Source organism: Carcharodon carcharias, chromosome 14 (assembly GCF_017639515.1).
Source record: "Carcharodon carcharias isolate sCarCar2 chromosome 14, sCarCar2.pri, whole genome shotgun sequence".
Taxonomy (NCBI): domain Eukaryota; kingdom Metazoa; phylum Chordata; class Chondrichthyes; order Lamniformes; family Lamnidae; genus Carcharodon; species Carcharodon carcharias.
Genome location: NC_054480.1, coordinates 123,654,810 through 123,670,262, shown reverse-complemented (window position 1 = coordinate 123,670,262; position 15,453 = coordinate 123,654,810). Strand labels below are relative to the sequence as shown.

The 15,453-nt window shown below is 44.6% G+C and overlaps 1 protein-coding gene across 1 annotated transcript; it reads left to right on the top strand.

The window, feature by feature from the left end:
• Positions 1-1,795: 1,795 nt before the first annotated feature.
• Positions 1,796-8,795, top strand: LOC121287337 (proteinase-activated receptor 3-like). The gene is made up of 2 exons (XM_041205122.1): positions 1,796-1,871; positions 7,549-8,795. Exons 1-2 carry the CDS (start codon positions 1,844-1,846, stop codon positions 8,496-8,498), a joined length of 978 nt encoding a protein of 325 aa, XP_041061056.1. The 5' UTR covers positions 1,796-1,843; the 3' UTR covers positions 8,499-8,795.
• The last annotated feature ends 6,658 nt before the right edge of the window (positions 8,796-15,453 follow it).

The window sequence follows — 15,453 nt, the reverse complement described above, 5'->3', positions numbered from 1 at the left end:
ACGTTCCTTTTACTAATAGACGCCCACTCCAAGTGGATGGATGTCTACGACGTCTGTTCACGCATGTCTGCTGCCACCATAGGCCGTTCGCGCCAGAATTTTGCAGTGCACGGGCTACCGGAGGTGCTTGTGTCAGACAACGGGGCTGCATTTACCAGCGGTGAGTTCCACACATTTACAACCCTCAACAGAATAACTCATATCAAACCCTTACCACCCCACCTCTAATAGTTTGGCTGAGTGAGCAGTGTAAAAACTGGACGGGGATTCCATCAGCACCAGTTTGTCACGGTTCCTGTTCGTGTACCAGACGACGCCACACACGACCACAGGTATTGCCCCACTGAATTATTAATGAAGAGACGTCTCCGCACCCGTCTAACTCTTATCAGGCCGGATCTAGTGGGGTGGGTGGAGACAAGCCAAGAGGTTCAGAAGACCAGACATGATGGCCATAATCCTGAAAGAAATTTCACGGTGGGAGATACAGTTCTCGCGATGAACTTTGGAGATGGGCCCAATTGGCTACCAGGCGAAGCGACAGGACCTCTCTCCTGTAATGTGTCAATAAATGGCCGAATAATTAGGCGACACGTGGATCATCTCTGGAGAAGAGGGACAGTCCCACAAGAAGGAATGCCGTCGTCACTTGTGTTTGAGCCTGCACCACACGTGGAAGAAATGTCACACGATTTGGAAGTACCGGTGGGGCCTCTTGGTCCAGAGAGGGTCAAAGACACAAAGATGCCCACTTCCATCGAAGAGCCTGGTGGACAGTTGACCCCTGAGGAGGGGGTCTCAGAAAAACCAGCCGAGTCTGTTGAGCTATGACACTCGACACGTCCGAGGAAACCTCCTGAGAGTCTTGACCTGTAAATAATTATTCATGTAAATAATTAGGATGTTGTGAAGCTTGTCAATTGTGCTTTCAAGTAAAGGGGGAGGACGCGGTAAAGTGGAGTGCTTTGTACCTTTAAGAGAATATAGTTAATTGACCATGTGACTATATTGACCAATCGCTACACAGCGCAGGCTACTTTGGTAACTAAGTCTGGAGTTGGAGATGATTGAAGAAGCACACAAGGTGTTAATACTCTGTTCTTCGTTCCAATAAACCACTAGTGTTTGTTCAGTTAATCGGTCTCTCTGCCTATATTGTTTCAAGCACCAACTAACGTGTTAATATTAAGGGCGCAGCTAGCGTTTGACCGACAAAGTGAACCTGATAACATAAAATGTAAAAGAAGGAATTTATTGTTAATTCTTGGAGAGATCCTGATGCAGAGATACTCATGTGGATTCACTGGGCTCTCCCTGTTGCTTGTTTAGCCAAGGCTCTGTTCTCCCTATGACCATTGCCTTCCTTCAGGCTTGTATCTTCCAAACTGTTCAGCCTGTGGTTTCACATGGTTCTAGAAGATGGTTCTAGAAGATAATTAGTCCCCACGATCTCACTGAGTTCTCCACACTCCCACTCACCTACTGCAGAAACAATTGGAGTTTCAGCAAAAACTTCTTTATGCCAAACTCTGGCTAATTATTGGTAACATCCCAGCTTCCCCGGCCCACTTACATCTTCCTCTCACTTTATTATTTCTCATTTTCCTTTTTTTCACTGTTGTTCTTCCTTCACACAACATTTATTATGATTTTCAGACTTTCTTGTGTTCTAAAGCTTGTGACCTGTAAATTCACCCTTACAGGAAATTTAACTGTTCTTGCATCACTCTGATAGCTGAGAATTGGCTGTTGCAATAGGATAGCTTCACTTGTATTTAATAACAGGAATAACTGTGACACGGTGCTGCTCCCTCTCCAGCAAGTTCCACTCTGCAAATTTACAATGCATTATTCTCCCAGAAACAGCGAAGGTAAGTTTGTTGCATAATGCTGTTTATCAGGAGGTTTAATGGATGTTATCTTTTCCTTACTGGCTGTGGATTATCAACTTGCTGTGTCGAGCAGGAAAAGGGCAGTGTGCAGGTCAGTGTATTAGAAACCACATCTTTTCCTGTGCCTGAATGGAGTTGCTTACAGCCTGATAATTTACTTCATTTGCTGCCTGTAACACCTCAAGTGAAATGAGATTAGAATCAACCCAAGTCTTACTGTCCAGAACACCACTTCCTGGTAATTTGCCTTTTCAATTCTCAGGATATAGGCAATGCTGACAAGATGGGCACTTTTTGCCCATCCCTAATTGCCCTTGAGAAGGTGGTGTTGAGCTGCCTTCTTGAACTGCTGCAGTCCATGTGGTGTAGGTACATCCACAGTGCTGTTAGGGAGGGAGTTCCAAGATTTCTACCCAGTGACAGTGAAGGAACGGCGATACATTTAGGGAGGGCAAACAGTAATAGGGATTACACAATAAATGGGAATATACTAAGAGGGGTAGATGAAGTGAGAGATCTTTGTGTACAAGTACACAGGTCCCTGAAGGCAGCAATTCAAGTAACAAGGTTGTAAAGAAGTTATATGGAATGTTCTTCTTCATTGGCAGAGGTATAGAATATAAAAGGAAGTATATAATGTTGGAATTGTATAAAACACTGGTGAGGCCACAACTGGAGTATTGTGTGTAGTTCTGGTCACCACATTACAGGAAGGACCTAATAGCTCTGGAGAGAGCACAGAGGAGGTTTACAAGAATGTTACCAGGGTTAGAAAAATGTAGCTATGAGGACAGGTTGGATAGGTTGGGGTTATTTTCCTGAGAACAAAGAAGGCTGAGAGGTGACTTGATTGAGGTGTACAAAATTATGAGGGGAATAGATAGATTGGACAGGATAAAATTGTTCCCCTTGGTGGAGAATTCTAGAACCAGGGGACATAGATTCAAGATATGTGGCAGAAGGTGTAGGGGGAACATGAGGAAGAACTTTTTTACGCAGAGGGTAGTGGGTGTTGAATTCACTGCCCAAGTTGATGGTAGAGGCAGAAACTCTAAACTCTTTTAAAAAGTACCTAGATCTACATCTTAAGTGTTGTAAACTGCAGGGCTATGGGCCGGGTGCAGGAAGGTGGGATTAGAAAGGGCACCTGGGTGTCCTCAGACTAGCATGGACAAGATGGGCCGATGGCCTCCTTCTGTGCTGTAACTTTTCTATGGTTCTGTGGTTCACTAATGCCCTTTAGGGAAGAAAATGGCTGAACAAGGCAATTAGGGATAGGCAGCAAATACTGGCCTTGGCAGTGATGTCCACATCCAAAAGGTGAAGAAGAGCCATTTGACAATGTGAATCCAGCTGCTGCACTGTTTCCATGCTTTTGTTGTTAGGCTGGTGAAAATGATCAGTTCTCGCTTGGAGCTAATCCCCAAGATATCATGAATGGTCTCCAAAGGCAACAACCATCTTCCTTTGTATCAGATATAACTCTAGCTGAGGACATTCTTCGACCAACCCTCCACCCCCCCCGGGCCTCAGGTTTTGCAGGAACCATGGAGCCACATTCAGCTGAATGCTACCTTGATGTCCAGGGCAATCACACTCATCTCTCTTCTAGTTAACAGCTCATGTCTGTAACTGCATCAAGGCTGCGATGATGTGTGGAAATAAATGGTTCTGTTGGAACCTGAGCTGAGGGTCAGTGAGCTGGTTGTTGGTTACTTGGCTGATGACACTATTGAGAATTCCTTCCATATCTTTCCTGATAACTGGCAGGAGGGTGATAGAGTGGGGACGGACTGGGTTACATTTTTACTGTTTGTTGTGGTGAGGACAAATTTGGGAAATTTTCCACATTATTGAGTAGATGCCAGTGTTAGCTGAACTGGAACAGCTTGTCCACTTTGGTACACCAGAGATAGGGCCAAAGTGTTTCCAGGGCCTGTTGACATTCTTATGTCTATGGTACTTGGCCTGTTTCTACTTTCATCTGGAGTAAATCACAGAATGGCTACAACAAAGATAGAGGCCATTTGACCCCTGTGTCCATGCTAACTCCTTACCAGAGCAACTCAGCTAGTCCCACTCATCTCTCTTCCCCTGCAGCCCTGCAAATCTTTTCTCTCCATATAATTATCCAATTCCCTTTTGAAAGCCTCAGTTGAACCTGTCTCCACCACGGTCTCAGGTGGTGCATTCCACATCCTAACCTTTTGCTGCATGAAAAGGATTTTCCTCATGTTGCTGTTGCTTCTTTTACCTTAAATCTATGCCCTGTGGTCCTCAGTCCTTCCACTGTTGGGAAGTTTCTGCCTATCTACTCTGTCCAGACCCCTCATCATTTTGAATACCTCAATCAAATCTCCTCTGAACCCTGTTTTCTCCAAGGAAAACAGTCCCAACTTCTCCAATCTATCTACGTAACTGAAGTTCTTCATCCCTGGGACCATTCTTGTGAATCTTTTTTGCACTCTCTCTAATGCCTTCACATCCTAAAGTGTGGTTCTCAGAACTGGACACAGCACTCCAGTTGAGGTTGAATCAGTGTTGTATGCAGGTTTAATATAACTTCCTCGCTTTTGTGCTCCACGCCCCTATTGATAAAGTACAGGATCCTGTATGCTTTATTCACCATGATGTCTGCCCTGTCACCTTCAATGATTTATGCACATATACACCCAGGTTCCTCTGCTCCTGCACTCCCTTTAGAATTGTACCCTTTATTTTACATGGCCTTTCTGCATTTTTAACATCAAAATGAATCACTTCACACCTCCCTGCATTAAATTTCAACTGCCACTTGTCTGGACATTCCACTAGCTCATGTCCTTTTGAAGTCCATCACTCTCCTCCTTACAATTCACAATATTTCCAAGTTCGTGTCACTTGAAAATTTGTGCCCAAAGTTATTAACATAAATCAAGAAAAGCAATGGTCCTGATCCCTGGGGAACCTCTCTGTAAACCTTCCTCCAGACTGACAAACAACACTAATCTCTGCTATAAAAACAAAAAAACTGCGGATGCTGAAAATCCAAAACAAAAACAGAATTACCTGGAAAAATTCAGCAGGTCTGGCAGCATTGGCGGAGAAGAAAAGAGTTGACGTTTCGAGTCCTCATGACCCTTCGACAGAACTTGAGTTTGAGTCCAAGAAAGAGTTGAAATATAAGCTGATTTAAGGTGTGAGGGGGGGCGGGGGTGGGGGGGGCGGGGGTGGGGGGGGTGGGGGGTGGGGGGGGGGCTGGTAGTGGGGGGAGAGTGAGACAGAGAGAGAAATGGAGGGGGGGGGTTTGGTTGTAGGGACAAACAAGCAGTGATAGAAGCATATCATCAAAAGATGTCACCAACAATAGAACAAAAGAACACATAGGTGTTAAAGTTGGTGATATTATCTAAACGAATGTGCTAATTAAGAATGGATGGTAGGGCACTCAAGGTATAGCTCTAGTGGGGGTGGGGAGAGCATAAAAGATTTAAAAAATAATGGAAATAGGTGGGAAAAGAAAAATCTATATAATTTATTGGAAAAAAAACAAAAGGAAGGGGGAACCAGAAAGGGGGTGGGGATGGGGGAGGGAGCTCAAGACCTAAAGTTGTTGAATTCAATATTCAGTCCGGAAGGCTGTAAAGTGCCTAGTCGGAAGATGAGGTGCTGTTCCTCCAGTGCTCCCTGCCACTCCACTAACTCCGTATCTAAGCTGCTACTGTCCATTTTATTCCATGGGCTTCAACTTTGCAGACAAGCCTATTAAGTGGCACTTTATGAAACGTCCTTTGAATATTCATGTACAGCACATCAACCACATTATCAATTCTCTCTGTTACCTCATTAAAAAAATCAAGCAGGCCTTTAACAAATTAATGTTGAGTTTTCTCAATTAATCAATATTTATCTAAGCGACTGTTAATTTTGTCCTTAATTATCATTTCCAAAAGTTTTCCTATCCACCAAGGTTAGACTGACTGGCCTGCAGTTGCTGTGTTTATCCTTACAGCCTTGCTGAACAATGGTGAAACATTTGTATTTCCACTGTCCTCTGGCTCCACCGATGTATCCAAGGAGGACTGGAAAATCATGGTCAGTGCCTCTGTAATTTCCACTCTCCCTTCCCTCAGTACCTTTGTTACTATTCGCTGGCTAAGGCAGCATTCATTACCAATTCCTAATTTCCTTTATGAAATTTAAGTACAGACAACTTTTCTAATTCCTCATTTTAGTTTAATCCATCAAGAATCTCCTCTTTCATTATGACTTTGGTAGCATCTTCTTCCTTGGTAAAAACAGATGCAAAGCACTAATTTAATATCTAAACCATGACCCTTGCCTCCATGTGTAAATACATTTCTGTTGCCTAATCAGCCATACTCCTCCTTTTATCACCCCTTCTTTATTTATACACAGATAGAAGATTTTTGAATTTTCTTTTATGTTGGCTGCCAGTCTCTTCTCATACTCTCACTTTGCATCTCTTATTTGTTCTAGCACTTCCTCTCTGAACTTTCTATAGTCAGCCTGTTTCTCACTTATGTTATCAACCTGACATCTGTCAAATGCACTTGTTTTCTGCTTCATCTTAATCTCTATCTTTTTGTCATCCATGGAGTTCTGGCTTTGTCTACTCTACCTCTCCACCTCATGGGAATATACTGTGACTGTACCAGAACCACCTTCTCTTTAAATTTTTGGCCTATCAATCTTTGATTCCAATATCCCTCAGCCAGGTATTTTCTCTTCCCATTGAAATTTGTCTCCCCCAGTTAATTATTTTTACTCTGGATTGTTCCTTGTTCTTTTCCATAGTCAGCCTAAAACTCATGATAAAATGATCACTGTTACCTAAATGTTCCCCTAGTGCCTCCTTCCTGGAAATATACTGATGTAGAATATTCTCCTCAACACATTTTGAAACACTTGCCTGTCCCCCCAGCCCGCCTTGTCCTTCTCACTACTACTATCCCAGTCTATAGTTTAAATTCCCCATTATAAATATTCTAGAATAGTTGGTTCAGACTCACAGTCCAATCATAGATCACAACCTGTCCCTCTCCCAAGCCTCCCGTTTTGTCAGCTGACCCAGCCTATCTACAATGATGGGAAATGTGCAGGGAGGCCAGTGGAATCATCCATTTGGCTCATTTGCCTGGATGATTACAAACACTTCAAGCCAAGCCCTTACACTCATGTTGGGCAGTTCATGAAAAGCTATGTTCACGAAATCTCCTCCCCTGTAAAGTGCCTGCATGTCTATTATCCATGATCATTACGATTTCTAAACCTAAGAATTATAAAAGATTCAAAATTTCAGAGGAATATCAGGATTTTATGACCAATCAGTGACTTCTGATTTGATTGGATTCACTGCCAGGGAAGGGACCCCATAAAGAAAACAATGAGGTAAGCACATATAATCCAGCTCCTTCACATTATCCAGATAGTTATTATTCCAAAATCCTTTCATTCCTAAATCATCTCATCAGTATTAGTGTGTGGACAAAAAAAGCTCTCCAGCTCCTCTTGGGATTTGATACTCTCCCCAAGCGCAAAGGAAGGTTCTGTTGTTGTTGGGGACAAATTTCTTCATTTCACAATGATGATAGAGAAATTACCCTAAATGGAAATAAAAACCAGAAAGAATAAACAATCTGCTTCATATTTTCAGCTGAGAGCATTGTACCATCGTCAGGAGGAGTTGCTGGAATCAACATTGCAAATTCCACTGCAGTTGAAGTAAATGATGAGGCCATATCTCAACTGATCAATCCCATCACCACAAAGTTGATCCCTGTCTTATACACCCTAGTGTTTGGCATTGGGCTCCCAACAAATGTTCTGGCTCTTTTAACAATGGCTGCCAAAAGCAAGAAACCTTCCAACATCTTCCTGATCAACTTGGCGACTGCCGACCTTCTCCTGATCCTGATGCTGCCGTTCAAGATCTCCTACCACCTCCTGGGCAATGACTGGCTCTTTGGTGAGGGACTCTGTCGGACAATGACCGCCTTCTTCTACGGGAACATGTACTGCTCCATCCTGTTGCTCACCTTCATCAGCATCGACAGATACTTCGCTCTGGTCCATCCATTTTTCTCCAAGCGTTTCAGGGACAATCGGTTTGCCTTAAGTGTTTGTGCTGTCATTTGGGTGACAGTTGTTCTCTTTGTTTGGCCTTTTTTTTCTGTTAAACAGTCCCGTGAAATCAAAGGTCTAAATATCACCATGTGCTATGATGTGTATCTAAAGGCTAATCAGACTGTGTATTTCTATTACTGGTTAATTGTTGTGATGTTAGGATTTTTCATTCCGAGCCTCGTCACTATATCCTGTTACAGTCTTATAATCAGATCTTTAACAGTTAATGATATAAAGTACAAAAAGTCTGCAAAAATCACTCTCTTAATACTGTTTGTATATCTAGTATGTTTCTCTCCAAGTAATATCGTGCTGCTGGTGCACCAATGGGTGCCTGACCTCCATAAACATTACATTTTCTTACAGTGTCTGAGCAGCTTTAACAGCTGCTTTGATCCTTTCCTCTATTATTATATTTCTGAGGATTGTAGAAACAGAGTGAAAAGGATAATCTGTTTCCAGAACGTAAGTGCTGGATAATTACTTTGAAGAACTTTCTCAGGTTTCCCGCTTTCTCAGGTGTGTGGATCCACAAGCTGGGAACCATAATTGATGCCAGAAATTGGGCTGGAAATCATGCCCCTGCAACCACACTGCAGAATAATGAGTTAATTGTTATGGTAATGAGCTAGTGATGTGTATCATGATGTAACAGTGACATCAGCAGTCATGTGGCAGAGACTCTGTGGAGCAGATGGAGCAGTCCATACTCATGTGAGATATACCAGCTCCGTAACCTATCTTGTAAATCATGTTAATAAAGCAGTTTGAAGTAACTACCTGAATCAGCCCAGAATTAATCATAGACCATGCGACCAACATACAAAACATCTGCTACAACCCCAGGTTGGCAGGAATCTTCTGCTTGAGCCTGGCCAATTCCCAATGCAGATGATTGTGAACTTGCTGCCTGATTGTATGTCAGGTATGAACTGTCACCTAGAATAGAAAACCCTGACATTCAATCCATTAGCATCATAAAAGCTGCTGGAAATGAATACTAGGTAAAAACAAAAAAACTGCGGATGCTGGAAATCCAAAACAAAAACAGAATTACCTGGAAAAACTCAGCAGGTCTGGCAGCATCGGCGGAGAAGAAAAGAGTTGACGTTTCGAGTCCTCATGACCCCTCTCTCTCTCTCTATCTCTCCGCCCCCCACACACACACCTTAAACCAGCTTATATTTCAACTCTTTCTTGGACTCGAACTCAAGTTCTGTCGAAGGGTCATGAGGACTCGAAACGTCAACTCTTTTCTTCTCCGCCGATGCTGCCATGAATACTAGGTGCTGCCTTTCAGATGAGACATTATACAGAGGCTCTATCTGCCTGCTCGGGGAGATGGAGAGCATCCCATGGCTGGAGTTCTCCCCAGTGCCTTGGCCAATATTTACCCCTCAATCAACATCAAAAAACACATGAACTGGTCATCGTCACATTGATGTTTGTGGGATCTTGTTGCACCTACATTACAACAGTGTCTACATTTCAGAAATTACTTCATTGTCTTTGCTTCAGGATATCCTAAGGTTGTGCCAGGCATGATAGAAATGCAAGTCTTTCTTTTTTACAAAGCAAGCCATTCCCCTTGGCTGTAAGCTGAAAATCTGCTCCTAAAATCCATGCAAATATTTCTTTCACTGAATGTCCCCATTTTTCTCTCTCTGAATCCAATCATCCTTTCCCTCCATTTCTCTTTCTGTACATGCTTGGAAATCTCATTAGTTAATGAGATGGATTGTTGGTCCTGTCTTTCGGATTCCTGATAGAAATATAGAAACCAGGAGCAGGAGTAGACCATTCGGCCCCTTGAGCCTGCTCTGCCATACAATATGATCATGGCTGATCCTCTCTCTCAACGCCAGATGTTTCTGTAATCCTCATTGTTATTATCTCAAACACCAGAAAGGTAAAGGGCAAATTATCACCAAAGGATCCAATGGCAGGATACCAGGACTTTCCCCAACCCAACAAGACTTGACCCTAGAGATAAAAACAAAAAAACTGTGGATGCTGGAAATCCGAAACAAAAACAGAATTACCTGGAAAAACTCAGCAGGTCTGGCAGTATCGGCAGAGAAGAAAAGAGTTGACGTTTCGAGACTTGACCCTACATCTCTAATAATGTAAAGCACGGAGACGGGATGAAAAATCCAAGTGCTTCTCAAAATGCAGATACTGAACATTGCACAGACTGGCCGAACAATGTGTGTCGCTCAGCTCAACCCTCTCTGAAGCATATCTCAAACCTGGGGAAACCTACAAGCTCCCCTCTAAGTCACTCACCATCCTGACTTGGAAGTATATCGCTGTTGTTTCACTGTCACTGGGTCAAAATCCTGGAACACCCTTCCTAACAGCACTGTGGATGTGCCTACACTACATGGGCTACAGCGGTTCAAAAAGGCAGCTCACCACCACCTTCTCAAGGGCAACAAGGAACGTGCAATAAATGCTGGCCCAGCCAGTGAAGTCCTCATCCCGTGAAAGAAGTTTTAAAAACTAGGATTTCTGCATGTGTGTATAAAGATGTGAAAGGTCCGAGGAATACTCTGGTACAAAATTTTAACACTCGGAGTCCAGATGCAATGATCAAGTGGTTCCTTTATTATGCATGCAGGGAGCAGATGCTGGGCAGTCCAGGCGCTTCTCCACCTAGGTTCAAATGAGCACAGTTTATATACTTTTTACTACCAGTTACAACTTAATGGTATTAGTTAGACAAAGGTCACAGCACAATGACCTCCTGGTGCGCAGATAATTGTGTTCTTGTACAGTAATTCCAGTGCAGAGACTAGGTATTGTCCTTTTGGAGACAGCAAAGAATGTATGTTTGTTCTATACAAAAGGTTTACGGGGGCTGACTGGATGTGGTTCAAGACTATCAGATGGTGTGAAATGGCCTTCCCCATTTCTTGATTGAGTCATCCCGTGTCCCAGCCCATGTGTGTCTCTCATTTCCTAATTGCAAATTTATAGCTGAGCCCTTTATACAGGTTTTTAGCTTTCATGTAAGGCTGTGATTGTCTGTGTATGCTTTGGTGCCCGAGCTGCTGGTCCTGGCTGGCTCTTTAAAATAAATCCAAATTGTCTGCATCTTCAGTCCCCCCTTTTGAGTGCGTAACCGTTAGGTTAAGCTAGCCAATTAATCTGTGTCCGATGGTTCTGTCATGGCTATGGTGGTACTGATCCGAGCAAGTCCTATGGGCCATGGCATCACCCAGGCCTGTCCCCAAGTTTTTAAGGTTTCTAATGTTCGAGACTCCTGTCTTTCCGGTGATGTGTGGCCACCAAGACGGGAGGCTGGGGCCCTACTACATTAATATTACTTTCTGTCCCAGCAGCCATTATTGCTCCTTTGATATTATTTTTGTCCTGTGTCTAAGGACTTTCTTCTTACAGGTGCAACGTGCTGTAATTCCCCACGCCAATGCTAACACTAGCTGCACTGCGACGAGTATATGAGAGATTATTCATATACAGGGGTATATATCCACGCTCAGCCCCTAGTCCTACACTTGCTCCCACCATGTCGGATCTCTCAATTGCTCTTCCGTATCATTAATTAGCCTTTTAAACACCGCCTGTAACACGTAATAATGTTTCATCACCTTTCATAAGTCACCTTTAATCTTTGTCAGGTTTTCGGGAAGGTGGGGAATTGGGGCCTGCTTAGGTTCCTCATACTGTTCCAGGGCATCGTGGAGTGTGTTGGAGGTGATGACTGAGACCTGACCCCTTTGTTGAATGTACACCATTTGCGTGAGTCCGATAGTAACTGGGAGCCGTAGTTTAAAGCAGAAGTTGGGGGTGGTGATGTTGCAATGTAGGCTTCCGTACGTGTATGATTGCTCAGTAGTTGTCACAGACTATTTCCCCTTTCCCTTGTATCCTGCATGGGTGTGATGGCTTTCTCTGTGGGTAATTTCTAACATACAAACATCCGTTCGGTTGTATCTACATTCGTCTAAGCCCCCAGTTCCGACTTGATGGGGGCAAATCGTGAGGCTACCTTCCCTCCTGCACCTGCTCAGTGATACCCCTTGTATGCCCTCATTCTTGTGTATGACATGCATGTCTGTGGGGCAGTACCAGAGGGAGTCATTGTCTCAGATTAACCCAACGTTGGTACTGAGGGTACGGGCCCTGATGTGACTGAGGGGATTGCCAATACCATGCCTATCACATTCATTTGGTTTGTGGTGCATTTCTGAATCACCGGACACACCCTGGTCATTCCTTTCAATGTACAGGCTTCAATGACGCCTGGGTTCTTGGCCATTCCCTGCAACCGGGTACTGTTGATCCAGCCCGATAGCTCCCTCCTTTCTGGGCCAGATTGTGTCTTAATTGCCTGATCATCCACTGGCTGTAAGCGTGGCACAGCTGGATTTTTTGGGTGCTGTCCTCTTATCGTTCCTCACTTTCTATTAAATGGCTGGTGGTTTTAGCATGGGTCTCTATAACGTGTATGCTTTCCAATAGAGATGCCACACCCTTGCACCCTAGGGCCGCTGCCATTTCTCCGCCCCTCGCTGCTCTTATGGGCAGCTGCCTCATGATCCCTTTAAGATTCGTGACCTCGGAGTTGATTCCTTGAATGTCGAGAGAGTTTACCAGGGAAGTCCCTGTGTTCACCCCTGTCAGTACATTGTTAACTCTTCTGGCGGTGGAAAGCAGCATGTCCCCTGAATCTAGTGGCACCCGTGGCATCGGCTGCCTGATTATTCTCAGCCTTACTCAGTAATTTGTATAGTTTTCGCAGGGGCGCTTGGTTACTGCAATACTCAGGCAGTTGTATACCTGCCAGGTTCATAATTACCGGTACAATTTCATGTTTAACATTAATCATATAATAGTTCACCATCCGAATACAGTACCAGTCCATTCTGTGGCCCAGGGGTCATGTGTGGGCAAGGTAGTCTCTGTGGTGTCGTAGTGTCCTGTGATAGCGGGGTGGTGTCGGTCCAGGGGTCCGCCGTTATAGTCAACTCTGCGTGTTTGGGCCTCAAGGTCCAATGCCAGGTATCTGTCATTTCCAAGTCCTCCTCCCTGGGACAGTGACCCCAGTTGTTGTTGTCCCGGGATGTGAGAGTAAATTGCGAAAAATCTCTCACACATTGTATCTGGACCTGTGCCCCCTTCGCACATGTCCTGGGTTCGTCCGAACCATCGCTGACCTGGAAGCATGCTGGGCCCTCATTTTTCCATCAGAGTTCCATTCCCATACGTGCTCTCCATCTCTCATTCCAAAGGATAGTTGCATAAACCTGGTGCCACACTTGAAGAGCACTGACCTTTCCGTTGTGATATTCACACCTCCTTTCATGTAATATCCGTCACAGACATTCTTGTAGTATAAGCCCATAACAGCCGCTGCTTCACGGTTTATGCTCTGTATGCCGGTGGCTGCAATAGCCAGGGCCCTGGTAATGATTATCGACACCCAGCTTTATTCCATCATGGCTTGGAGGTTACCCGGTTATTGTTATTTCTATAATGAAGCACACTGCTGGTGATCACCAGGGGTTAGGTTGTATATGAGAGGCAGCTTTCTCCTTTACACCCCTCCTTGTGCAGAGCCCACAGTGACCCTCCCAGTCGTTGAGGATTCCCCCTTTTGTCTTTCGGATGGCCAGCCCTCTAGATTGGGAATGAATCCTAAACACTTGGCTAACACGGTATGGACTGCTCGTTGTCTGCTTTATCCCCACTGCCCGGTAATTCAGTATTTCTTACTTACATCATACCTTTTTAGTTGAGACCAGTGTTTCCATCTACCTTTTCCCTTCATATCGACGCAGGCACATGAATCGCTGGTCAAAATAATGTCATACAGTCCTGCCCATTTTGTGGCAAAACTTGGTTGGCTTGGGGTGATTTGAACAAACACCATGTCTCCGACCTCAGCTGTTGGTGACGGGGGTCCTGCTTTTGTCCTCTCTTCTAAATCCCTGTTGGTCCTTCACTTCCTGTTGTAATTCCTTTAGCTGTCCAACCAATTGCTTAATATAATTTTTAATTTTACCTCAGATCCTCGCTTCCGGTGTCTATGCCCTCTGGCAATCACATAGCCCTCCCAGTCATCAACTCATAAGGGGTTAACCCAGTTGTCCTGTTAGGGGGTAGCCCTCAGTTGCATCAATATGCAGGGGAGCACATCACAACCCATCCCCTACCAGTTGCTGTGATTGCCTTTCCAATAGAGTTTTTTAATGTGCGGTTCATATGTTCTACCATTCCTGAGCTTTATGGATGGTAAGGTACATGAAATTTCTGTTTTACCCCGAGCAGCTCACACGACGTTTTCATAATACTGCCCCTAAAATGCATTCCTTGATCTGAATCTATCTATAAAGGGATTCCCCACCTTGGTACTACTTCAAAAGTGAGGGTCTTTGTGACTGTGGTGGTGCTGCAGTCCCTGGTGGGCACAGCCTCCACCCATCTGGAGAACTGGTCGATGATGACCAGGCAGCATCTCTTTCCCCTGTTGTCGGGAAGGGGTCCTGTAAAATCTATTTGTAGGTTTTCCCATGGGCCCTTGGGGCGCAGCTGGTGTGATAGCCTTACTTTGATCGGTTTGCAAGGGTTATGCTGGGCACAAATTATGCATCTCTGACAATACTTGGCTATATCCCTGCCAATGCCAGTCCACCACCAGTTCTGAAGCAATGTACTGAGCATACTGCCCTGTCCGCTGTGGTCTGGTTCATGATACAGTTCCAACAGGGTGTATTGTATACAATTCAGGGCCATTGCTAACAATTTCCTCCATATTCCGTCTTTTCCCGTGGTGACCCCTGCCCTTCTCCATTTTTCCTCCTCCTTGGGACTTGTATCCCTGTAATTTCTGTACATTCATCTCCTCTGCGCTATATGCAGCCACCTGGACTAAGTGCGTTTCCTCTTTCTCGGCTGCCTCTTTGGCCGCTGCATCTGCCAGCACATTACCCCTTTGTTGCTGGTTTGCCACCTTCCTATCCGCCTGTATTTTAATAACTGCTACCTCTGTGAGTGTCCGAGCTGCTTCCACTAACTCTTGTACTACGTTCTCGTGCCTTATGTGCCCCCCTCCTGAGGTGATGAATCTCCTCCTATTCCAGGCTGCCATGTAATCGTGGACTACCCCTAATGCATACCGGCTGTCAGTATACACGTTCATCCTCTTGCCTTTAGCCACTTTGAGGGCCTCCATAAGGGCAATCAGTTCGGCTATCTGAGCTGACAGGGCCCCTTCTAATCCCCCTTTTAGGATAGCCTCTTCGTTCTGGTCTATGACTGCCCACCCCAGTTCAAAGTTGCCCGTTTATGTATCTTCTAGATCCATCCACACAGAGAGTCAAATCTGGGTTATCAAATGGTTCACCTGAGATGCCCCCCTCCACCTCTTGGTCTAATCTTATCTGACACTGGTGTGGTTCCTCTTCGGATA

Coding starts and splice junctions, on each gene's coding strand:
- LOC121287337 (XM_041205122.1), top strand. CDS start 1,844: ATGCATTATTCTCCCAGAAACAGCGAAG. Junction 1,872..7,548: donor TTCTCCCAGAAACAGCGAAG/GTAAGTTTGTTG, acceptor TCATATTTTCAG/CTGAGAGCATTGTACCATCG.